Raw genomic sequence first — 26,747 nt, 5'->3', positions numbered from 1 at the left:
AGCTTGATTTTAAACCATGTCTTAGACTGACACTTTAGAAAGTGGATGGGCTGAGTCTGGAAGACTTTTTTTTTTCTCAAAGCTCAAAGTAGAGAACGGGGAAGTACTGTCAAACTTGGAATGCAATTCATTTTTCCTTGAGAGAGATTACATGGATTTGCCTTAACTAGCTTTAACCACACACAAATCCAGGGCATTCGGTTTAAATAAGCTGTAAACCATTTGAGAGAATGAGTTCGGGCACTGGCTATCATAAATCTTACATAATAAATATGTAACTGTCTGTAAATTGTTATTATATGCTTCTCAAATTTTGCTTGTGCAACATTATAGGACCCGGTCCTAAATTGCACACTAAACCCTCGCAGGCCACACTTTCGTCATGTCATGCCATTTTCAATGCACTTGCGAGCACCCTTCTGAAAGCTAAAATGATGAATGGGACAGCCTACAGTCTTGTGGACTTAATGGGCATGTGCACACAAGCTGCGTCCGAAAGCTAAAAATGCTGCCTTCGGAGGATGCATTCCAAGGTAGACAGGCATCAACGCATGTCTGAATGTCAGCTTCATTCCTGTCTCTTGAGATGCCTTCATCTGATTGAATTTTGAAGGCAGCATAGATGTATCCTTCTCTACTTTTGATATCCCACAATCCTGTGCGTTCCATTCCATATAAACATAAAAAAACAACATAAAGATGACATTTAAAAGTTGTGTTTTGTGGTCAGTTTGTGTGTAAATGTATGTTTCTGACCAACTTTTTTTTGCACTTTTGATGTTATTTCTAGCCGAGAAATCATTTTTTTAGTAATAAGATTTTCGTTTAATTATCTCCAAAAATCATTCTGTTTTGTTATAGATCATTAAAACATTACTCTGCCTCAGAAGCCTGTCCAAAATCAGTTTTGTGAGATGATTTTGTGGGCAAACGTTGCCTGCAAAGTCATTGCCTGATAAGACAGCGAAGCAACAAGTCCCTCTGTGCCATTTGAGAAAAGGCCTATGTGTCTAAGCATGCATTAAGGCACTGTAACCTAATGGCTGTTCCTATCAACAGCCCTACTTTTAAATCGTCAATGGTGTTTCTTATTTGTCATCCCTGATGAATTAGATAGCAAACCGGTTTACAGGAGTCACCACAGCCAGCAATGCCTATGAGCATGTCCTCAGTTACAAATCACTGCATGTGATATGTGTAATTATGAAATATCCTGTCCAGGAAAGAACCTTAGAGAACCTGCGTGTAAAGAACAGATTTAAGAAAAGTAACAAATGTATTTAGCTGCTGCGTGCTTGTGGTCAGAAAGTAAAGTACCATCACTTAACCCTACGCCTGAACAGAAGCTCATTCAGCTCAAAAGTTAACCCTTCGTACTCAACACCTAAATGATGCAAAGCTAATTCTGTGGATCATTCTCCAGTGTGAAGTATGGAGGTAAGGTGTTAAACACAGTGTTAAAGGAGAAGTGTGTGATTTCTGTACTTGCTTGTATTTAGTATGTTTTGATAGTGCCACAATCACAATGTTAACAGTTTTCATTGTGTCCGTCTGTGACTGACACACTTCACCTAATGGTTATAGTCCCATGTATTATCCAGTGGTTAACAAATGACGGTTAATTGTTGATTAGCCGAAACAGAGAGGCTTTCTTCTGTACAATTACTCAAACCTGTTGTAATGTCAGTAATTGAGAGGCAGTGGCTCACAATAAATTGGAGTGCAATCCAGCCATCAGCTCTCTCTCTCTCTCTCTCTCTCTCTCTCTCTCTCTCTCTCTGACCTTCTCTTCCATTGTTTAATCATGGCCTGTCATTATCAAGGTTTCATTATGATTTGCAGTTTTTGTTAACCATTAACCCTCTTCTTAGATCTCATTATTTATCTTTCTTTCTCTCTGATTTCTCTTTATCATTTGTGTCAATACAGTTATTCTCTCATGTCTCCCTTTACATGTGTTTGTTTGCTTTGCAAACTCCACCGATAATTACTGTTTAACAATTACTGTTTGTGCACTCGTTCAATCATTTTGTTTGCTTGTTTGTTTGTTTACTAAGTCATTAATTCATTTATTCATTAAATTTGCTTAAAAAATGTTTTTACATTAGTTCGTTCACTCATTCATAAATTTAGATTTTAAATTAATTTAATCATTTGTTTTATTCATTAGTTTGTAAATTCATTTTTCTTTTTGGTATTTATTTGTTGTTCATTGATTGGTTTATTTGTCTTTTTTTCATTTATTTTGTTTGTTCTTGCATTATTTTTTTCATTCATTAGTTTGTTGATACATTAGTTTTTTCGCTCATTAATTTGTCCGTTTATTTGTGTGTATGTTTGTTTGTTTATTGTGTATTTATGTTTGCTCATTCATTTATTTGTTTGTTAATTTATTTGTTATTATGTTTATTTTGTCTTTTACTCATTTTTGTTCATTCACCAGTTTGGTCATTTATTAGTTAATTTTTTCCATTCATAAGTTCATTAGTTCATCTTTTTTTTCAGTAGTTTTCACCTTTTGTTTATTATTATTATTATTATTTTTTTTTTTATCATTCTTTTTGCTTGTTAATTTATTAATTCATTCTCCTGTCTGCTCACCCATACATCTTTTTGTTTGTTTATTAATTTGTTTGTTCATTGATACCGCTGTTGAGAACAGAATAGTGTGTGAACTTTATGTAAACCTTTGGAGCAACACAGGAGCAGGTGTAAATATCACCACAAACAGAAAGAAAGTGTCACTCACTGAAGGATTGGTTTCCTGAAAGGTTTACCACAAAGAATGGGCTCTCAGCTCCTGGATGTGAAGCTCTCAAAATAAATAGATAGCCTCATATTTTATTAAATGGTTTGCTGAGTGGTTTTATTGAATCATGTGTGTATGAAATTGCACTTGAGTGTTAGCTTTGTCGTGGAGCAGCTGAGAATCTGTACTCTCCACATTCTCAGTGGTTTGTTGCTGTGTGGGAAAGGGACACTGTACCACTGGTGACATATGGCCAGCGTCTGTAGGGTTAAGCAGCGCTGGGAGACATATATATATTCCACTTACTGTACCTTTATAATTCTGACACAGGTCTGCAGAAAACAATAGTATTGTGGCTGCTTCTCAAAACTGTTGACACTGTTGTCCATACCCTTAGTGTCTTTTTTTAGGATGTTCTTGCTGTAGGAAATAGCAGCTAATAATGTGAGACTGCTTTTTTTTCTTTAACAAGGCAAACGCGACTCTTGATGATTTGATTAAATATGAGAAGGAATGAACCTGAACTTCAAACTTTCTTTGTAGCTAACTGCTGAAATTCATTGCTACAATTTTAGTGCTATTGATATTATACCAAGGTGGGGTGGACAGTATATTATATGCTTTGGCTACTAGAATAAAAAAAAAAAAATCGTATACTATCTAGTTTTTTTATTTTTTATTTTTATTTTTTTTACTGAACATTGGTCAGTTTGTTTATATCACAGTTTTATTAAATAACCAATATCACGTTTTTATTGATCTAGTAAATCTGCCTCACAAATGAAAGGCATTATTGATAATTTTGTCTTTTTATATTGAACTTAACGGACACCAAAAGATCCAACACTATTTGAACCCAAGAAGCACAATTTTATGAGACCGTTGTCATCAGATTTTATTGGCTATTTAAAATATGAAATTTAATCGTGAGCTTGATGGACAGATTGATTATGAAGGACCAGAAACACCACCGTGATTATTTATAACAAATGAAAATGTACAAATGTAAGACTACTATTATAAAATGGATATTTCCCATTCTAAAATCTAATTGGATGCCATTGTAAAATAGCTCATATTTGATTCTACATAATACATATGATACATAAAGCTCAGTATTGATTTTGGTTGTGGTGTAGTAGGGCCGTGTTGTATCTGAGCCTTTATCTCATGTTGGTGTCATGTGTAGATCGCACAGCAGTGCTCTGATATTTATATCTTTAAAATGCCACTGCACTAAGGCCACAATTGACAGACAGGACCAATACATAAGCTGTCTGGATTGACAGGACCCTTTCTTAGCTTGACCTTGTTTCCCCGAGGGGCCCAACAGAGGAGCGGACCATAGTATCCTCCCGGTGGCCCCGGAGGAAACAGGGGCCGGGGTACTGCCGGGCTGGAGCTAAAAATACCAGCGGTGCGTTTGAGTCACACGGTAGCCTGGGCTTCCTGTTTTCACTCTGCCACGTTTACTTCCCAGAGAGATTGAGGGGGACAGAGAAGAGGCGGTGGGGTGAGACTGGGGGACCTGATGCCTTCACTGATATCAAGACACACATGCTCACTTACCGATTTTGATTCCCACAGAATGAGGAATGTGTGAATGTGTGGCTGAAGGCATGTCGGCACTGTAGGTAACAAACATTACTGTAAAAACATAGCCGCTATTAAGGATACCATCTATTTTGATAACTTGCTAACCATAAACCTGAAGCCTAAAGGATACTTAAGTTTGAATGTGAACGCGTGGCATTTGTGTATAGACGAATGACAACTTTTAAATTATCCTCTATTTGACAAACACAGGTGCTCGACCCACTCACAGTAGAAAGTAGGGCTCCTCCGATCCCGATCGTCCAATCGTTATGCACATCTCGTTATGCACAATTTACCGCTGATTAGAGATGTGCATAACGATCGGCCGATCAAGATCGGAGCACCCCTACTAGAAAGGTTTTTTTTTTTGGCCAGTCTGCACCATTTCTCTCCAGAAGTTATGAGTGATCAAAAAGTCTTTGTAAACGTTTAATCTTGTGGATTTTGTGTTGTGTGTATCTCTTAACCTCCTCACACATGCACTAGTCATTGCTGGCATCTGTTTGTCGCAGTGTCTCCATTAGTTTGATGCTGTTGTTGTTGTTCTGTTTCTTCCATTTCAAGGCAGACTGTACAGAGCACACATATGCTGATGATGCAAATTACATCATGCAAACTGTAGGTTTACCCTAGCATACATTAAACGGGTTACATAATCAGATAAAAAAATGTAAAAAAATTACAAAAATTAAATCATAATCCAGTGAACCTTGATGAATGGCAGACTATAGAAAATGTGATTTTTGCATTCTCATTTGCTCCAATAGTAGGGCTGAAACTATTATTCAACATCATCAACAATGCCAACAATAAAAAATTATAAACATGCAGTAGGATTTTTAGAAAGGAAACTTAAAAAAAAAAAGAAGAAGAAGAAGAATTGGTGAAAATCATTAAATTATGATTAATTGTCAGCAAATGAATTTATTGTGGAGCAGTCATTTGATCTCATATGATCTAATCTAAGAGCCTGCAGTAACTCATTTTTACCAGTGTGGTGCTGTAACGCAAGCCTGTAATTCATCTTTCCCTGGTGAGATCCAATAAAAGACACGCTTGCTTCTGTGAGCATGTTGGAGTGCAAATGCAGCCGGACCAGTGTTGGAAGGTTTTACAAAACTAGAGAATACAGACAAAAAAAAATCATCCCTGTCATGGCAAAGTTCTTTTCCATTCTTTTCTTTAGGGTAAAAAGAAGTGTGATATACCTGAGCAGTGGTTCACTGTTAGCAAACATGCCGATACTGCTGAGAGCAGTGTTTATATGAATATGTAAATATGTGCTGAGTGCTTTCCTCTCAATAACAAAATAAATACCAAGTTCTGTCATGAAACTAGATGACACAGGCTGATAAGTTGTTAAAACTGATGATATTTACAGCATTAAACTACTTCGCACAAGCTGATTGGTTCATGTTGCATACGCAGCCAATGAGCTTGCTGCTTTACTTTTAAATGGCTGTTTGGCATTCACTAAAGCATTTCACAGTTTGCTTTCAGAGTTCCTCTGAAACCATTCCCCAGCTCCACCAGTATATATCTGCTACATGTTATTATATATGCTAGTTGTGCATCAGCACTATGTCGTAAAACTTACAGTACCATATTTGCATATGTATTGACAGCAGCCCGTTCCTATACTCACTTTGCAGCAGCAGCAGCAGCAGCAATTCAGGCATGTACCAAATCCATTAACATTGACATACTGTATCACTACCATGCTACAATCTTTAGAGAGATGTTATGACAGAAATGCAGATAAAGGGATAGTTCACCCAAAAATGAAAATTTAAGGTTTATCTGTTTACCCCCAGGTAGGGATATGCCGGTATCAAATTTTCCTGTTACGATTAATTGATCATGCATTTATCACGGTATATGATATTATCACGGTATTAAAATTATAACAAAAATAACTGAACATTTAAATACAATAAAGCAATACAGAAAAATAAATAAAGTTACAAGTTTTACACATTAAAGTGCAAAAGAACTATAAAGACCCATAGGTATCCCTTTACAATAAGACCTCATTAGTTAACCTTAGTTAATGCATTAACATTCAAGGCAAGGCAAGTTTATTTATATAGCACATTTTGTACACAATGGTAATTCAAAGTGCTTTACATAAAATAAAGTAAAAATAAAACATGAAGAAAAATGATCACAAAAATAAAACAAGAAATTTTAGAACTTTTAAAATGATTAAAAAAAATGACTTAAAAGGAATTTAAGACAGTTTAAAAATAAAAAATGAATTTACATAAAATACAGTGCAATACATAAAATATACTGTAATCAGTTCGGACATCGCATAGTGGTCTTTCAATAAATGCACAGCTAAACAGATGAGTTTTGAGTCTAGATTTAAAAATGGCTAATGTTTTATATACAATGAGCAATAGCTACATTTGCTACAGAAGTTATTAATCTTCAAAAAAAAAAAAAATACAAGTCTTAGTTCGTGGTAGCTCATTAAATAACAGTTGCAACTTTTAAATTAAATATTGGAATACCTAAGATTAATGAATGTTCAGAATTGTTCATTGGGAGTTTGTTAACTAATGAAGCCCTAATGTAAAGTGTGTATGAACAATAAAGAATCAAAACACTTTCAAACAATATCTAGGGCATGTTGTAGTAGAAATAAAAATAAATAAATATTGAAATATGTAAATAAATATTTAAGTATTTTGGCTCTGTGATGAACACCATAGCGAATACACAAATCTGAATAGCTATGTAAAATTATTTAAATATGGTTTAGAAAGTAGCAGCTGCTTTATTTATGGGGTTTCCAGGGTAACGGCTGCATTTTCTGTAGTTTAGCGCCATCTGCTGTCAGAGAGTGAATGTGCTTTTGTCTCACGTGTTCCTCATGTGCTTCTCATGCGTGCTTGTTTACATCAGAGTGCACATGCTCTTTCAATTAGCATACAGCAGTGTTGTGCATTTTAAACAGTTGATGGGAAACGTATTCTTAAAATGCATTCCAAATTCTGAATAATTTGTAATATATAATTATTTCAAGGTATTTAGAAGTGCCCACGCTAACAATATCGTGCATATTCATTACCGCGATATATCGCATTACCGAATACCGGCACATGTCTACCCCCAGGGCATCCAAGATGTTAATGACTTTGTTTCTTCAGTAGAACACAAACAAAGATTTTTTTACACAAACTGTTGCAGTTTGTCAGTCTTATAATATAAGTGGTGGGAATTACAGCTAAAACATACACACAAAAAAACAAACAGAACCAAATTAAGACCTTCATTTGTTTTTTACGTTTTATTGTATGTTTTAACTATGATTCCCATTCATTTCCATTATAAGACTGACAGACTGCAATGGTTCGTGTTAAAAATCTTTGTTTGTGTAGGAGTCACTACATCTTGAATGCCCTGGGGGTAAGCAGATAAGCATCAAATTTTCATGTTTGGGAGAACTATTCCTTTAGTTATACAATGAATACTACCTGCCAAGTGACAAACACCTCTTCCTCCTCCAAGTTGGTGCTCAATTGTCGATTCTGGGATGTAATAAGAGGGAAGAACAAGTTTTCTCAAGTTCACCTTCCGTAAATAAAACTTAGAAAAGTCCCCACTGACTAAAAAGAAGAAAAAACGGAATCCTTAAGAGAAGTGCTTTTGTGAATGTAGGTGAACTCGTAGTACATTTCTATGGGCAGCGTCTAATTGAAACAAATGAATGAGAGGTGGTAGGTCATATAGTGGTCTCAAAAGCATGACTCAAGTCTACACTCATGATTTGACTTCTATTAAGTGGCCTTAACTAATATGTACTTGCATCAAAAAATAAGTACAATGTTATTGTGTTCATATTGTATTGCAAAACACTTTTCCTGCTATTGAGGTGGGATACGGGTAAGGTTTTGGTGGTATGAATAGGTTTAAGGATGGGTTAAGGTGTAAGGGATAATAACAGTGTTATTAATTAATAAAAGTGTTATTATAAATGATGTAATTTCATGCAGGTATTTTAAAAATAAAAGAACAATGTAAAAACATGTATGTACACAATAAGTGCATTGTGCCAAATGATTACTTAAAATGTAAGTATAAAGTTGTTAAGGTCACTTAATATAAAGTGGGACCCTGATCTGTAAGCTCGTTTAGTTAATTCACGCTAATGTTATAGTGTCTTGAAGGCATGCAGTGCAAGATTTGCCATTGATGCTTGACGCTCTTTCAGCAGTCAAAGTGTGCTGTTTGAACAGTAATGAAGAGTCACAAGAGAGCTGGAGAGACAGAATGCACGCCAGTAATGCTTTTAAGTCTCTGATTTTAAATAGTGCTGTCACCACTTTAAATATCAGCTAATGCACATTCCAGCGCTTGTAAACACAAGCACCCACTGGCACAGAATCCTTGTACAACAATAAACATCCTTGTGTAGGAAATCTGTTGTCTGTTGTGGATAAGTAAATGATGTTTAAGGGTGCATCTCACGAAAACAACTAGGCCTAATTTAACCCCAAAATATGATTTTTTTTTCTTTTATCATTGTTTTTATTTTTTACATTTTTAAAATATTGTACTTTTTTGTAGAAAAACATTTTAATGAGTAAATTAAACACAACTACATATACTAGCATTATATGTTATAATTTTATTTTAAATGTTATTATATTTTTTAAATCATGTTCAATAATATGTTTGTTTGTGTATGCAATATTGTAATGAGGTATTAAAAATGTTTAAAGGAATAGTTATTAGAGTCCAAACAGCTGATAAAACATCTCAATAATCCACAGGTAATCTGCTCAACTCAGTCCATCAGTTACCATCTTGTGAAGTGAAAAGTTAAATGTTTGTTATAAACAAATCTGTCTTTAAGGCATTTTAACTTTGAACTGTAATTTCTGGCCAAAATATGAGTCCATAATCCATAATGATGCTTCCTCCGATGCAAAAGAGGACTGCTGTCCTCTCACATCAAAATCCACTGGCATATTTGTTTAGAATTGTTTTGGACTATTTCGCTTGTAAACTGTGCTTGATCTGTGCATATTCCTCTCCTGATTCAGACAAGATGACAGTTTCAATGGATGCATTATTATGGATAGAGGGCTCGTATTTTAGCTTATCTTAATTATGTATTTGTTTCTTATAAACATGCAGCTTTTCACTTCAAGACATTAACTGATGGACTGGTGGTGTGGATTTATTGTGGATTATTGTGATGTTTTAAACAGTTATTTGGACTCTCATTCTGACGGCACCCATTCACTACAGAAGATCCATTGTGGTAATTTAATGCTAAATTTCTCTCAGTTTGTGTAATGACGCGGAGGCTCCATCTTTCAAGAACAATCTTTGTGCAAATCCAGCATTAAACTGATTGAGATTGAGAAAGTTGTCCTCAGCAAAATAAGCTGCACATAGTTTTACATGTGCATTATAATTTTCGGGAACCGAGTTAAACATAAATTGTAACCATTAATCTCAAAGTACAGCGTTCCTGGGAAGCCCAAACAAAGGTGATTGGACTCAGAGATGAAAAAAACAGCGTTTCAACAACATGGCGACAAACACAAACCGCTCTTCCTTCTTCTCCGTCGGAGCGCAACACGGCCACGCCCCCTGTTTGTGAATTCATGTGGGCGGTGGTTAGTCAAAAAAAAACTGTTTTAGTGACGTTATTACTGCAGGAACTAGAGGGCTGTAGTCCAAACGGGTCGTTTTTTGTAGGCGAATTCTGTTAAATCAAATATCTCGCTTGGCATTGAACTTTGAGCTTTAGAATTTTACAGATATTATTTATACTCTAACAACAACATTACACACTAACTAAAGTTTAAAACATGGAATCACAAAGAAGGGGACCTTTAATAACATCCACATCAGACAAATCCAAACAGTAGGCAGATAATCGTAAACGTAGAAGGCAGAGGTACATACACAGATAGGCAGTCCAATCCAAACAACAAGACAGTGGGCAAATCCAAAAGGCAGAAACAGGGAAACCAGGCAAAAATCATACACAATAAGGCAAACTATGGCAATGGGAAGAACGCTCGGTAAGGCAGACAGGCTGGCAATACTTCGCAAGGTGCTTGTGGCTCCAGCCATGCTTAAATGTCTATCAAACAGGAAGTCACAGGTGAAGCAGAGGGAGTGGAACACAGTCAGTACTCGGGCGAGGGCTCCCTCTGCTGGCGTGGCGTTACAGTTTGTTCCGGAACATACTCTTCTAAATCTTGGATGGCATGAGGGTTAGTACATTTTCATCAAAGTTTCATTTCTGGGTGAACTATTCCTTTAAAAAAAATGCCATGATGCAAATGATCTAATCTGCAGGCAGCACGCATACAGTCAACAACACATCATGCAGTTTATCTCAGTTGGCAGGACTGGCACAACTGCAACTGAACAATCTTTGTGGGCAAATTTCAGTGTCCATCTGTTAGCTGTAGTGCACAGATTTGTGGATGAGCCAGTGAAAAATTCTCAATGTTCATTAGCAAATATGAGGATTTTTTAAAGTGGTACAACCCAACAACACAGCACTTATGCTGCCTTCACATCCTCTTGGGAAGATCTCACTGTTGTGATGTGCTTTCCAGTGATTTTGGTTGGAATAAAATGAATCTGTTGGTCAATGACATATTCACTTATTGCCAAAGACCGGGAACGTTTGTAGCGCTAATGCAACAAAATGAAGAGCAAATGAGGTGAATTAGGTGTTTAATCAATGCTTTATGTTTTGGGTGTTTTATCATCTCCGTGCTGCTACACACAAGTATTTAAAAAATAATTTGTGCTGCTACACACAAGTATTTTTCATTAACCTGCTAAATATAAACATATGGAAGCTTTTTAGAGCTTTGTAATCATTGGTACATATTTACATTTATTCCCTGAGCAGACCAACTTGGAAAGATATTGTAGTAGCGTTAATGTACGTTCATCTCATAATTATGATTATTCATGAGTTAACAGCATTAAACATGTTTATTACCCAGTAGAAACACAAATATTTCAGCCGTCGTTATGATCGTCCCTGAAACAAACAATGGACATTTAGTTGCCGCGTAAATACATTTCATATTTAGAGACTTAGAAATGAAAATATTTAGTTATCTCAGAGACATTATTTCTCTTATCCAGGTCTAGTCTCAATTAGCTTGAGGGATCTGGTGTGTGTCACCCCTCACATGAACACACACTCCGGCGAGCGGCTAAACACACTGTCATCTGTGAGATAAAACACAACATAGCTCTCTGTTCTCCCGGCCAGCTGTCCTCGCTCACCTGCTCTTTCTTTCACTCTTGTCATCTTTCCTTTTCTTACCAGTTCTTTCCTCGCGTCACGTCTACACAACAGTGATACATTCAGAGTTTGTTCGTTTACAAAAATAAACATCCTGAACCTGCTTCCTGTCTGTCAGTAGTCAGCAAAATAGATAGTCCTGCGGTATTTTATTTTAATTTTTTTAATAGGAGGGCTTGTAGAGCTGGAGAGAAGACATCAGGTTAGGCACACGGTCAGAGGTTGCGTGACTTGGGTTGAAGCCAAAGTGACCATTCCTCCAGCTGTCTCTTTATCAATGATTGATAGAGATGAAATAAATATCCTCTTTACTTTTCTTTTTTAGTTTGTCCATTATCAGCTCACATGTAAAAACACACAAACAAAGTACTGTAATCTTAAAGCATTAAAAAATGTACAAAATTTTACCTGCTGGCAATATAATTTAATTAAGTAAAGGGCCAGTAAATTTACTTAAAGGAACACTCCGACTTTTTGGGACTTTAGCTTATTCACAGTATCCCCCAGAGTTAGATAAGTCCATACATACCTTTTTCATTTCTGTGCGTTCAGTAAGTGTTATTTGACGCACCCACCGCTAGCCTAGCTTAGCACAAAGACTGGATGTAAATGGATACTGTTAGCATAGTAATCCCAATAAGTGACAAAATAATGCAAACAATTTCCTAATTACAAGTACAAATAACAAGGCTATATGAGACAGAGCCCATTTTTAATCGTATAAATACTGGGAACTATATTCTCACTAGGCATAGGAGCACAGTTAACGTTACTTGGGCGGAGTGGCTACTTGGGCGGAGTGATTAGCGCAGCACCCGAGACGTGCAGTGTTGAGGAGCAGAGTGTTCGCTCAGAGTTGGAGTAATAGAGTCAGCAATTACTAGATAGTACATTTGTAATGTACAATCATGGGTGTTTGCTGTATTGTAAAGAGCTACGATAATAAACAGGAGAGACCAGGTAATACTATGATGTTTCATAGAATTCCAACCCAAAACGCTGACCTGATGAATCGATGGCTACTTGCTCTGGAAATAGATCCAAACACACCTGTAACACCATCACGAAGTATTTCGTTTGCTCTGAACATTTTACTGTGGACGACTATTTTGAAAAAATGCAAGTTGCCACACGGACCATGAAACGTGTGCTAAAGGTTACAGCCATCCCATCGATAATAAAGACAGGACAAATTGGATCACCTGTTGCTGTGGTAAGTGTTCTGTTATGTTTTGAGATGACTAACATTAGCCATACTGTAACAGTGCCATGCTAATGTAATATAACCTTAGTAGTGACACTATATGTGAATAGGGGCTCCGTGTATCCCCTTTATTGTTATTATTGTGTTGTCATGAACACACTGCTCGTGATCATTATAACAAAATCACTTACTTGGTGGACAGCTGACCATTAGGTTCACTCGGCGTGGGGCGTTTCTTCCAGTTGATCTTGTCACAATGGGGAAAAAAAGCGACAACTGCCGGGTGTATTAGGGCAGAGAAATCTCCCGTGGTAGTGACGCAAATATTTTGATTGTCATCAAGCCTTGACGTCCCATTCATTACAACAAAGGCACTCAGTTCTGTCGGCATAGGTTGGCATGTTCCACATTTACAGCACCAGTCTGTGTTCGTTCTGATTCTCCCTTCGACATCTTGTCTTACAGCTTCCAAAGTTTGTAACTCCTCGTTTGTGTATTCTGGCTCAAAACTATTTGGTTCTGGATCTTGGTTTGATACACAGTAAAATTCCTCTGAGTCAGCCATGATCACGAGTCTCTTCTAGCTAGTCACCTGTTTTGTTTACGGAACCATCAACAAGGCGTCTCGTGTAACGTATTTGACGCACCCACCGCTAGCTGTGCTCCTACGCCTAGCGAGAATATAGTTCCCAGTATTTATATGATTAAAAATGGGCTCTGTTTCATATAGCCTTGTTATTTGTACACGCTGTGACTATACAGATCACAACATGTTAATAGGAAAATGTTTGCATTATTTTGCCACTTATTGGGATTACTATGCTAACAGTATCCATTTACATCCAGTCTTTGTGCTAAGCTAGGCTAGCGGTGGGTGCGTCAAATAACACTTACAGAACGCACAGAAATGAAAAAGATATGTATGGACTTATCTAACTCTGGGGGATACTGTGAATAAGCTAAAGTCCCAAAAAGTCGGAGTGTTCCTTTAAAGAGAGTTGACTTTCATGACTGTTTCTTAAGTACACTAAATGTACTTTGTATAAAGTTCAAAAGATTTAAGTAAATTTCCTTATGATCTAATAATCTTCTTATGTTTTAAAGTACACTTAATGTGAAGTGTTGACTAACATTATAAAACACTTATAAAGTACTTTTATTTGTAGTGTTTTAATCAATATTGCATAGCTTATGTACCAAATTGCAACTTCAGCTTTCCAAATGAGTTATGTATCTAATATACATGTCAATGAAAAGAAATGAAAGAAATTATATTTAAATGTATTCTACATAAATGATTGTCAGTACATTCAGCAGGACATTTAAATCATATTTCGAGAACAATGGAAATTTCATTTTAAGAAGTACTTAGATCCTACTTAAGAAAATAAAATACACTTATTTTAGTATAACTGCATTTAAAATGATTGTAAACTGTGATGTATTTTGATTTAAATTCAGTAAACATGCAATTAAGTGTCCGATAACATTCAGTTTGCATTTAGGTATATTTATTTCAAAGTGTTTTTTCTCTATATTAATCACTCTTTTTAAAAGTATCCTAAACTGTACTTTTTCACAAGGGAGATCACATGTATTCAGTGATAAAGAGACACTATAGGTTTTCCAGATACTGACTTTCACAGAAGAAAGTTTAATTGCCCGGACAATGCTCTTTCTGTGTTTCCTGAAACCTTTATCCTCTAATTGTTCCATGTGATGCTTCAAATTTTTACCCCAGAGGAAAATGTTATTGCTCAAATGTGAAACTGTTTGTATCTGATGTTTCTACTAAAATTCCGAGGCTGTTGTCGGCAAATGTTACTATAGCGCTACATAATGCATATATAAACTACCAAATTAAAAACTGATCGCACAAATCATAGTTTAACCATTTGGTTTTGGAAAACTCGGCTATGAAATGTTTGAGTTCATATTGTCCATGCTTGCCTCTTATTTGGGAGCAAGCCTGTAACTCTTTGACCTGCAGACTGATCTAAATTTAACTATTTACTTCCCTACCCTTGCGTACATGTATGCACATAGACACAAATGTGCAAAAAACATCTACACATTATTTCCAAACTTAAAAATTCACTCACTCTGAGTTTTTTGCTACAGCTAGCTGCTGTATTTGGTTTGTCTTCGCACCTGCAAGAGCCAAGCATTCAGAGGTCAGCTTCAGCATGACATCACAGGAAGTGGGAGGAAGGGAGAAGGTCACAAGGTCATTTGGGATAACAAACATGTCACTATCGCAAGCATTGGACATGGCAAGGCGACTCGTCTCTCCCACAGTCCCTCAGCGGGAAACACTTCATTTCACCTTCTTCTAGTCCAGAAAAAACACATCTGTGTTCTCAGATTCCCAGTCTGTTCAGATGTTTTGTATTAAAAGTCTGAGTGTCTTGAACCCAGACCAGTAAATCAGTGCATGAATGTTCTGGAAAGTCTCAAGCGTGGATTATATAAAATCTTAATTCTTTCATCCTCCATCAAGCAGGGGGTGAAGAAACCCCACAGCAGCCCCAGGACTTACAAAGACACATTATGCTTAAAAAAGTTAAGTTTCATTTGAATATTCATCAGTTCTGCAAACATCTTTGGGTGGTTGATATGAAATACTTTTGGGAAGCTGAAATGACCTGTGGTGTGACATTTATAAACTCCATTTGAAATTACTTTAAGCAATTTTGATGATTTGAGTTTTATGCATGCAGTTTTTATGATCTCATAATAAATGAGAAACATGGGAATCGAAATGTTCATTCTTTTATTTCATTTGTCACAACACAGAATTGATCAAAATACTAGTGAAGACAAAAAGGTTATTAAAATGGTGAAAAATATTTTCAAAAATTGATTCATTCATTTAGTTAACAGGCACAAATGACTTACAAATAGGGCTTGGTAGTTTAGCAAAAAAAAAAAAAAACATATACACAGATATATATTTGCAGGCTTGGTGAGAAGCGACTTCTTTAAAAAACATAACAAATATTACTGTTGAATAACTTTTGACTGGTAATACTATATGCATGTATCACAATCATATCACATCTAGTTGTTTTGGATCAGAATAAAATGTCAGATATAGCAATATTGAGACTTTTTTAATTTAAATCTAACTTTATTCACATTGGCCCATGGAAACGTCTATGAACACACTTGACTTGGACAAAAATTTGTTTTATGAAAAAGTGTTTACGTATTCTACACTCATGGTGCACACACATTAGGATAGATTAGATGCGAGTCCCTGTCAAGCAATTTAATGATTGAACTACTCTCTTCTTCTCCTCCTGCCTGGCTCTTGTGCCCACATCACTCACAGCAGAGCAAGCCTGTTCTTGATAAATCTGCTGTGAAAACATGGGAAAAGCAGACGATTAAGAGGTTGGAGTGAAACGATATTTTTATAGGAAAAGCAAAGTACTTGTTTCATCGCTCTGTCTATAGTGCATTGTGACTGGATGTTTACGCTGTCAATACAGGAGAAAAACCAATGGGCCACTGGCTGTTCGCGGTCTCTGCTGAATGTTTAAATTGTAAAAAAAAATTTCACAAGATTACTGTTTTTAATGTATTTTTATCAAATAAAGGCAGCACTGATGAGAATAAGATACTTCTTTCAAATACATTTTAAAAAGTTACTTTTGAATAATAATGTTCATGTATTCTGCTCACAAACGAACAGTTTTGTTTCATAAAATTGGTTTTCCCTGAAAATGTGCGTGGTGTCTATTGAATATGTGAAAATCTCAGCTATTGCAATCAACTGAACCTTGACACTGGTACTTTTGGTTTGGGAGCGTGAATTTTGCGTGTGTGTGTGAGTGCGTTTGCAAGCAGGTGTGTGTGTGTGTTTTTTTTTTTTTTTTGCACTGGTACATCCTGTGTAAAACCTGTGTTGACTGCACTAACATGATACGGCGCGCCTGTAACCCAAACTCCCACACACATCCTTACAGCTCTCTCTCTCTTTTTACTCATGTACAAATCTCTCCACTCATCCCCACATCCTCCCTCCATTTCCTGCTTTAATCTGGTTTTGATGGAACAGCCGTTATGCTGTCATTAGCTGCTGAGAGGAGAACTGGGCCTAATATCAGTCATTTCAGCCTCAGCACAAGCCTCACATGGTTCATGTTCACATCGAGACTGTGCTGTTTCCTCTGCTGGTGCCACATACTCAGCATTTATTCAGCTAATCGGGACCATGTATGCTTGTTTATTTCTATTAGTGTCATTACTGATAAGTAAGGCTTTCACAGGTAGTGTGCAAACCTAATGAAGCGGGAAATCACAATATAGTATGCACATTAATTATTTATTTATATTTTTAGGGGGCAAAAGCTTTGAAACATTATACATGTACACATACATAGACACACACACAAACACACACACACACACACACACATATGTAAACATAATCATAAATGAATTAAATCTGAATTTGACACCATGTGACAGCTTGTGCCTTTTTGTTGTTGTTGTGTGTAAAAAAAAAAGGAGCTTTGACATTTTTACATATTCTTTGATAATATATTCTTATGTTCCACTGGAAAGATTTGAACGGTTTTGAGGTTAACTTGAGAAAAGCTAACTGAATCTTTAGTTTAAAGAAAAGATTTTTAGACAAAAACTTTAGAAACAAATTAACAAAATTATCTTTATTATTTATAATGATTTTTATATTATTTTATTTGTTTCTGGCATTTGGCAAAATCCACATTGCTCAAAGGGCATGTGAAATATTGTAACATTAATCAGATTATCTATCATGCATTTAAACACTGACATGTTAGCCAAAACTAATGTTTAATTTTTATGATGTGTATATCTATTGCTCTTTATTTTGAAATGTGTCATTCTAGTACTGCTAATATTGTTGTATTCTTTGTAATAAATGTCCTGTTTTTCCTTATTTGTAAGCTTTAAGCTTCTGGCAAAATGATAGTTAGAGAATTTAATGCACATTACTTTTTAAAAGAATCACTTTTGCATATAATGTGTTTACTGTAGAATGTAAGTATTAACTTGACCAATAAAAGATAGCATTAAGTGCATTAAGTACAGAAGCCGGTCATGATTATTAAAGATGTTCTTTTGCTCTGTTTGCTAAAACTCATTTTTGTATGATGGTCCTTGCAGATAGACTTGGAGCCAGAGGGAAAGGTTTATGTCATTATCAACTTGTCTGGATCATCCAGTGAAGGTAAGACATCTTTCTGTGATTGCATTACATGTCATTTAATGACTGCAAGAATCATGTTCCTGTGTAACCATTATACCCAATATTAGATTTCTCAGAATTACAGATCCTATGCTGCCTGATACAGTAAATAGACAGTAAAGTTTAATATAAATAGTATAAGGGAAGCGTGGCCAAGTATGTTGTCTTATACTTGGAATTTGTGCTTTATATTTAACTCATCCAAGTGCACACACCTGGAGCAGTGGGCAGTCATATTGCTGCGGCGCCCAGGGAGCAGTTGGGGGTTCAATGCATCGCTCAAGGGTCTCATCTCAGTCGTGGTATTGAGGGTGGAGGAGAGCACTGGTTATTCACTCCCCCACCTACAATTCCTGCCAAACCTGAGACTCAAACCCATAACTTTCAGGTTACAAGTCCGATTCTCCATTAGGCCATGACTGCCCACATATAAGTCTTCCTTCCTTCTCATACACCACTGCTACCATACACCACTTCCAGAAAGTGCATCTGCTCTTTCTGGAAGCCATATGAAGAGATGCAACTTACTGATCTTGATGTTGCCTCCAGTGTGGCTGTAAAAAAAAAAAAACTCACTGTGGTGGTGCACGATCATTGGACCTAGATCCTGCGTGGCCTAGTTCCACCCAGATAACCTCCCAGATGTGCCTCTTTCATTGATACTCCCTACGGACCAACTCCCATCAGACCCCTCCCTTTCCTGGATGCACATCAGAGATGGCCCAGTTGAGGAGCTCCTACATCCTCTCGACTCAATTCCTGCTCCTGGAGGCAGAACATATGATCGATGATATGTCTTCATGGAAGCTTTGCATTCCACTATTTTAACTCCAATCAATATTTTGTGTATAATTATTTTCTTATGTGGCAAGTAGCCACATCGCGTCAGGGTGCTGATCACCCTTTGTCAGGGGTTATTTTGCAATAACAACCGGCTGGATATACATTATCCCTTCTTGATAAACGTTCAAAGAAATGTTTTTAACACCTTTAACGTTTTAATCACAACAAGAAAGTTCTTATTAAAAATAACTATTTAAATGAAAAAAAAAAAAACAACCGATGACGGCAGGGTTTGATCTTTGGTTGACCGAAAGGGTATTTCATTTTGATCAGGCATTTTACGAGGTCACAGGAGCTTGAACAACGAAAAGGTTACTAATCTCTCACACTATAATATAATTAACTGTATCTAATTGATATGTTAATTGAGATAAAAAAAAAAAAATTGAATGCACTAGACTACTTTTTTCTTCATTTGACTAATTCATATTTGTTACGTTATACCCAAAAGGCTAACAGGCCCATGCTATCCAGCTAAACCAGTCTGCAACAAACAGAAACTCACTCATAGCTGGTCTTTTAAGAAGGGTGAACAAACTTTTTTACATTTTGGTGGAACTTGTTGTTAAGCCAAAAGTATGCTTTGCATTTTATGTGTTTAGATACAGTTAATGCATTTAAATTATTAGAGCTAAATGCAAATGCAACTCTGCATTAGCTTCAACTTTTCAAGAACACACAAGTCAAAAAGTTAGCATTGTGTTTGTGTCACATTCTCACTATGTTTCAGACGAATGTAATTGGCCACTTATTCATTTCACTTTAAGTACTAGGAAACAGTCTACGTGACTCATGTTTCATTGCATTTAATCACCGTTTGCATCAGGAAGTGAATACTTAACATTTCCTTTGCATGAACGTTGGATGACTCATCAAAGAGTGGCAAGGAAGATGAGTCTATCAGCAGTTGCAGAAATGTAGTTCATTTTTCTTAGTGTCTGGTCTGATATTATAGATATTGATGTTGAGCCACAACAAATACTGAACAAGAGACACAGAACATTCAGCACATTTACCAATTTCATCTGAATGTCATGGTTAATAGGCCTTTGAAATTTGTCTCACAGATGCCATCTTTATTTTCCTGTGCAGTTTGCAAGTGTAAATCTGATCTGTGCATGCTAGTTCTGCTGATCAGTACTTTTTTACACTGTTAAAGAGTTGGATTCCCATGCTAAACATGGACAAAGTTTCATAAATTAAGTTGTAGGTTTGAAGGAGTATTTTTGTTCCAAAAATACTTCTTCCGGTTTGTCACAAGTTTGGGAAAGTTTTTTTTCCGAGTATGGCTCTGTGTGACATTAGATGGAGCGGAATTTCCTTATATGGGTCCTGGGGGCACTTCTCCCGGAAGAGCGCGCGCTCCCGTATAGCAGAGCACTCAGAGCACAACAGACATTCACTGATCAGAGCGAGAGCGTCGCGAAATGTCACTAAAGAAGTGTGTTTTTGGTTGCCAGGGCAAGACAACCCTGCACAGATTACCCCCCCCCAAAAAAAACTGCATTAAGGGACCAGTGGATGGAGTTTATTTTTACAGAGCATCAACCAGGCGGCAAGGAAGTCGACCGGAAGTTGAAGTCGGCTGCGTGCTGCCATCTTGTAGCAGAACTTCACTTGCGTTAGCATTCTCATTGACTCCCATTCATTTTGGCGTCACTTTGACAGCGAATAACTTTACATCTGAGGCGTTTAAAGACTCCGTTTGTCCATTATTTATTTCTAAAGATACACAACAATGTATAAAGGGCTCCATTACCTTCTATGTTACATTATGGCCCCGTAGAAATGTGGTTTTATTAACAAAGTTCGGGAGAAGCACGATCAGATAATCATCCAATTTGGCACAGGTGCATCTCGTTTAGCTAATCATCTTAAATAGCACGCAAGCGTCTATATATCCAGTCTTCCTACCTCCTGTCCCACGACAGTTTTTCGGCATAGACCGTTTGTCAGCATTCGGTTCGCTCTGTCCGTCATCTTATCACAGGCCCAATCTTCCTTCCGACGAAGATATCTATCCGCCGAACACCAACAAGCGTCATCGCGTCAGCTGCTCTTCTCACCAAGCCACACGTTGTGGCCAAAAGCTCGTGCAAATCCTTGAGCTCGCCTCACTCGACAACGCGATTTTCTCGCCAGGACCGGGCTCTCTTATAATGCTGGATCGCAGCCGTGCTCCAGTTCTCAGCGCAGTAAACCTCTCTCGCTTTTTCAGCCGTGGCGCAGTTCGATGCTGCCTCCACTAGCGGCGAAGACCGTGCGTTTTTGTAGTGGCATGTCGTTCGTGAAAGAATCGTTTTTTCGAATGAATCTTCTAGGCGAACGAATCGTTCTCAGTTTACACTCATTCATGAAGAATTTTTCAGAGTTGTCATCCACAATGAGCGAGTTTCATATGAGTCTCAGAGATCGAGAGCTCTCATTCGTGAACGAAAGGACTAAACCGGTATACATGTCGAGTAGATTAAACGGATACATGTCGTTCTAAAACGCAATGAACTGGTACATATCTTAACAAAATTGATGAGAGTAAACCGGGTCAGTTAGCCATTTAGCATGTCAATCTTGCAAAATGTAAAGCGCAGTTATAGGTACTGTGCACATATTGTTTACATGTTTAGCATACAAAAGATAAATTCCACGTTTAATCCCCGATTTATGAACGTGAATATATAGATCAATATATGAACCGTCTGACCAAACAATTAAAATGCTAATCATGCAAGAAAACCTCGTGATTTGCTCATCTGAACAATTTAAATAGACGTTATATATAGAATGCGCTTATGAAGACGCAAAAATTTGTTAAACGGCGTTATGACTTAACTCTGTCCGATGACGATGCCACTTTTTAACCACGAAGCAAAGGTTTTTTGCAGAGTTGTCATCCACACCGAAATGTCTAAAGACATTACATTTGCTTTACTGTGCATGTTTAAACCTCACTGAGATGATACAGACATAAGTTTCATGCAATTATTCCGGCAGGATCAATTATTTAGGGACATATTTCACCATTTACTGGCATGATTATTCAGAATTTTTCACGCTACTGCCTCGTGTTTGGCTGCAGAACAACAAGTGTGAGTAAATTTTCTATCGTCTTTTTAGGACTGTTATATGAAAAGCATGCAAAGTAAATGTCTTTAGAAACGGCTTGAATTTGAATTACTGCAATTAACGTTACTGCTATAGACATGTCTATTGGTACAATGGTTTATAAAACTAAACATGCTACATCGTTCAAAGCCTCTATTTTCACAGTCCATACTACAACAGGAAAACAGCATCCCAAATTTATCTGCTCCGGAGGCTGTTTAAAAGGGCCCGAAGGCCAAAACAAGAGGAAAAGATGCTTTTCCAACAGGACTGTATTAATTCAGACAAGGTTTGAGCAATTGTCAAATCAGCCAACAACTACAGCAGCCAAAGCAAGCATGAAGCTACTTTTACTTGCAACACGGGCCTGCACATCTCAGTATTTCCATCCTGTTACTTCTGCTAGCAGTGCAGGCTACACAGGTTCTTCAAGACATCACACACCCCAGCCCCTTCCCACGACCCACAGCTACAGCAGCTGAAGCAAACGTGAGGCCGCCTCCATTCGTAAACGCGCCCTCAACTCTTCCGCTCCCTCATGCTACTAACCATTTTTCTGTTCAGTGGCCTCCAGCTCCAGATTTGCCAGAAGGCAGAGGGTACCAAGACCTATTATTGGTCAGGCCGATTATTTTATTTATTTATATATCTATCTCGAACCCTCTTCAGCCAACCCCTCTAACGCCAGCTCATCCCCTTTCACTAAAACTCCTAATCTACCATAGCTAACTCTCCTAACATGCCCCATCTATCTGTAATGGTCAATCCTCACTTCAGCCATCCTTCCGCAGGAGCTTTCTCTGTATCTCCCCACTGCCGCAGCATTGTCCGCTCCCGCAGGAGCCTTCTCTATATCTCCCCACCGCCGCAGTATTGTCCGCTCCTGCAGGAGCCTTTTCTGTTTTTTCCTCACTGCCGCAGCAGTCTCCGCTTCCGCAGGAGCCTCTACCTATATTTCACCACTGCCGCAGCAGTGTCTGCTCCCGCAGGAGCCTCTACCTATATTTCACCACTGCCGCAGCAGTGTCTGCTCCCGCAGGAGCCTCTACCTATATTTCACCACTGCCGCAGCAGTCTCCGCTTCCGCAGGAGCCTCTACCTATATTTCACCACTGCCGCAGCAGTGTCTTCTCCCGCAGGAGCCTCTACCTATATTTCACCACTGCCGCAGCAGTGTCTGCTCCCGCAGGAGCCTCTACCTATATTTCACCACTGCCGCAGCAGTGTCTGCTCCCGCAGGAGCCTCTACCTATATTTCACCACTGCCGCAGCAGTGTCTGCTCCCGCAGGAGCCTCTACCTATATTTCACCACTGCCATAGCAGTGTCTGCTCCCGCAGGAGCCCTTTCCATCCTTCCCTACTGCCGCAATTCTCGCTGCCGCAAGAGCCTCAAAAAAAAAAAAAATAAATAAAAATAAAAAAATAAATAAATAAATAAATAAATAAAAATATATATTTTATGTCCATTCTCCAATTCAACCTCATCAGGCTCGCTTTTGTCTAACTCCGGAACGCCCAATCTAAATTCACGATGGACCCTCCTTTCATCAACGACTCTGGTTTAAAAATATTAGTAATCAATCGAGTAATAAAATAAAATGTGTTTTTGCTTAATTATACTGATGTGCGCATGCACAGTAAATCTGATGGGTAGGATAAAATGTCTGGAGATGTTGTTCAAGTCCTTATTTAGTGAGACCGCAGACGCAGAAATTACCGTGAGCGTAACGCGCGCTTCAGTGCGTGTGTGATAAAGGAAGTCGCGCTCCTGCTCCATTCATTAACAGAGACACACAGAACATGCAGGATTTACATTTAAATACTGTTCCGGCTTAATATTTAGAGATATTAATTCGTGAATTGGATGTAAGTGCAATTACCTATTTTGATTCATTCATTCAAAAAAAAAAAAAAAAAAAAAAAAAAAAAATTAATAATAAAATAAATAATAATAATAATAATAATTGGCAAGTTCTTTGCCATTCCGCGTTCAACTGTAAATTCCGTTTTTGTGACTGGATTCCGCGATCCCCTCCACGTTTTCTGCATCGCGGAAATTGTAGGGCCCTAGTTGTGGTATGCTAGCTCTATCTTGCAATGGACACATGCCACAACGTTCTCTTTACGTCCTCAAATCAAAACACTGCTGACTCCTTGCAGTACGTGATTTTCGGACGCAGCGCTTGTCTCCTTCCGCCAACAAAAAAATCATTGCGAAAGAACCTGACGCGAGATTTAGAATAAATTAAAAGAGGCTTCGAAGCAGAGGAATTTGCCTACATCATTTTTTGTAATCGCGTTACTCGAGGAATCGTTTCAGCCCTAAACTTAAGCAGCTCAAAAGGGGCCTCTCACATAATCCGATAGATGCCCTCGGTTGTTGCTCATCAGACATTTAAAAAAAAAAAAAAAAAAAAAAAAATATTCCTCCTTAAATCATGTTGTGTACTTAAATAATAGAAGCCTCTCAGTTATCGTTTCTTCGGCCAAAGTAAGGGCCCTCCAGCCATCGTTACAATCTCCTTGCCTATTTCAGCATCGGACAGGGCTCTCCCTTCCGGTGCAGCTGGGCAGTGGCTCCCTTCGGTCGCAGTGTGAGCCTTTCATCTGTCATTGAGTTGCGCTGCGCGCTCAGCGGCAGACGGGGTTATCCCTCCCGGTGCAGCAGAACCACAGGCCCCCTTCGGTCGTTGTGACAGCCCTCCATCCGATGCATCAAATTAAGCCTCGTATACAGTCGCAAGGGGGACTCTCCCTTCCGGTGCAGCAGAGCCGCAGCTCCCTTCGGACGCAGCGAGAGTCCCTCCATCAGTCGCGTTTTCTTGCCTACTCCGTATCGGACGGGGCTCCCCTACCGGTGCAGCAGACCCACGGCTCCCTTCGGTCGCAGGGTGAACCCCCCCATCTGAGTTATGTTGCATGCTCAATGGCGGACCGGGATCTCCCTCCCGGGGGAACACAGCCGCTGGCTCCCTTCGGTCGCAGCAGGAGCCCTCCATCCGATGCATCAAACCGTGCCTCGAATCTTCTTGCCTATTCTGCATCTGATGGGGCTCTCCCTTCCGGTGCAGCAGACCCACGGCTCCCTTCGGTCGCAGGTTGAACCCCCCATCTGAGTTATGTTGCATGCTCAAGGGCGGACAGCGTTCTCCCTCCCGGGGGAAAAGAGCTGCTGGCTCCCTTCGGTCGCAGTGAGAGCCCTCCACCAGACGCATCAAGCCATGCCTCGCATCGCAAGGGGGACTCGCCTTTCCGGTGCAGCAGAGCAGCAGCTCCCTTCGGACGCAGCAAAAGTCCCTCCAACAGTCGTATTCCAGTTAGCGTCAATCAGGGCTCTCCCCTCCGGGGCAGCACTCCTGCTGCAGAGTTGCGAACCCCCTACGGAGGCTGGGAGAACCCTCAGAGGCAAAAAACCGTGCCTCCATAAACCCGCAATGGGGGACTCCCCCTTCCGGTGCAGCAGAGCCGCAGCTCCCTTCGGATGCAGCGGGAGTCCCTCCAACAGTCGCGTCTCTTTGCCTTCTCAGCATCGGACTAGGGCTCCTCTTCCGGTGCAGCAGACCCACAGCTCCCTTCGGTCGCAGTGTGAACCCCCCATCTGAGTTATGTTGCATGCTCAACGATGGCTAGGGATCTCCCTCCCGATGGGGTACAGCCGCTGGCTCCCTTCGGTTGCATTAGGAGCCCTTCATCCGACGCGCCAAACCGCGGCTCGAATCTCATTGCCTGTTCAGCATCTGACGGGGCTCTCCCTTCTGGTGCAGCAGACCCACGGCTCCCTTCGGTCGCAGTGTGAACCCCCCGTCCGAGTTATGTTGCATACTCTATGGCGGCCAGGGATCTCCCTCCCGATGGGATACAGTCGCTGGCTCCCTTCAGTCGCAGTGAGAGCCCTCCATCAGATGCAACAAACCGCGCCTCGTACTCAGCCGCAAGAGGGACTCTCCCTTCCGGTGCAGCAGAGCCGCAGCTCCCTTCGGAGGCAGCAAGAGTCCCTCATTTCTTGATATCCGGCATCGTGCTCCTCCCATAAGCGGCACGAAGGGCTCGCTGGTAAGACGTTGCGAGCCGCAGCTCTCGTCGAACACTGCACGGGCTCTCCCGGTCGCTCTGCATTTTCTTCCCAACACGCATATTTTGGGGGGCAACAAAAATTTTAGCTCTCTGGCTGCTGTCCTATGGCTTTAAGCTTCTTTTGGGGAGTTATTTGGGTTCGGGCTATGCTCCGGGCCCGGACCCCTCCCCCAGGACAGCACGCCAAAATATGCCTACTATTTGCCTTCAGATTAGATGTAAGGGTGAACTCGTGAAATGTGGTTTTATTAACAAAGTTCGGGAGAAGCACGATCAGATAATCATCCAATTTGGCACAGGTGCATCTCGTTTAGCTAATCATCTTAAATAGCACGCAAGCGTCTATATATCCAGTCTTCCTACCTCCTGTCCCACGACAGTTTTTCGGCAACCCTCCTCCACCCCAACTCCTCACTTCTAATCTATTTATCCCAAATTAGGGATAGGGGGAGTTATTTGGGTTCGGGCTATGCTCCGGGCCCGGACCCCTCCCCCAGGACAGCACGCCAAAATATGCCTACTATTTGCCTTCAGATTAGATGTAAGGGTGAACTCGTGAAACAGTTTTTGTAAAAAATAGGCTAACGATTGCGTCATAACCACTCGACTCTCTGTCGCATTACCGTACAGACAGGAGGA

General features: G+C 39.2%; 1 protein-coding gene across 1 annotated transcript in view; it reads left to right on the top strand.

The window, feature by feature from the left end:
* LOC113113025 (protein kinase C epsilon type-like) overlaps nucleotides 1–26,747 on the top strand; it is a 90,877-nt gene that overhangs the window by 5,491 nt on the left and 58,639 nt on the right. The window contains exon 2 of the mRNA XM_026279129.1: nucleotides 18,007–18,070. Coding sequence (XP_026134914.1) covers nucleotides 18,007–18,070 — 64 coding nt within the window. The remainder of the gene's footprint in view (nucleotides 1–18,006; nucleotides 18,071–26,747) is intronic.

Source organism: Carassius auratus, chromosome 13 (assembly GCF_003368295.1).
Source record: "Carassius auratus strain Wakin chromosome 13, ASM336829v1, whole genome shotgun sequence".
NCBI lineage: Eukaryota > Metazoa > Chordata > Actinopteri > Cypriniformes > Cyprinidae > Carassius > Carassius auratus.
This window is presented reverse-complemented; position numbering and strand designations above follow the sequence as displayed.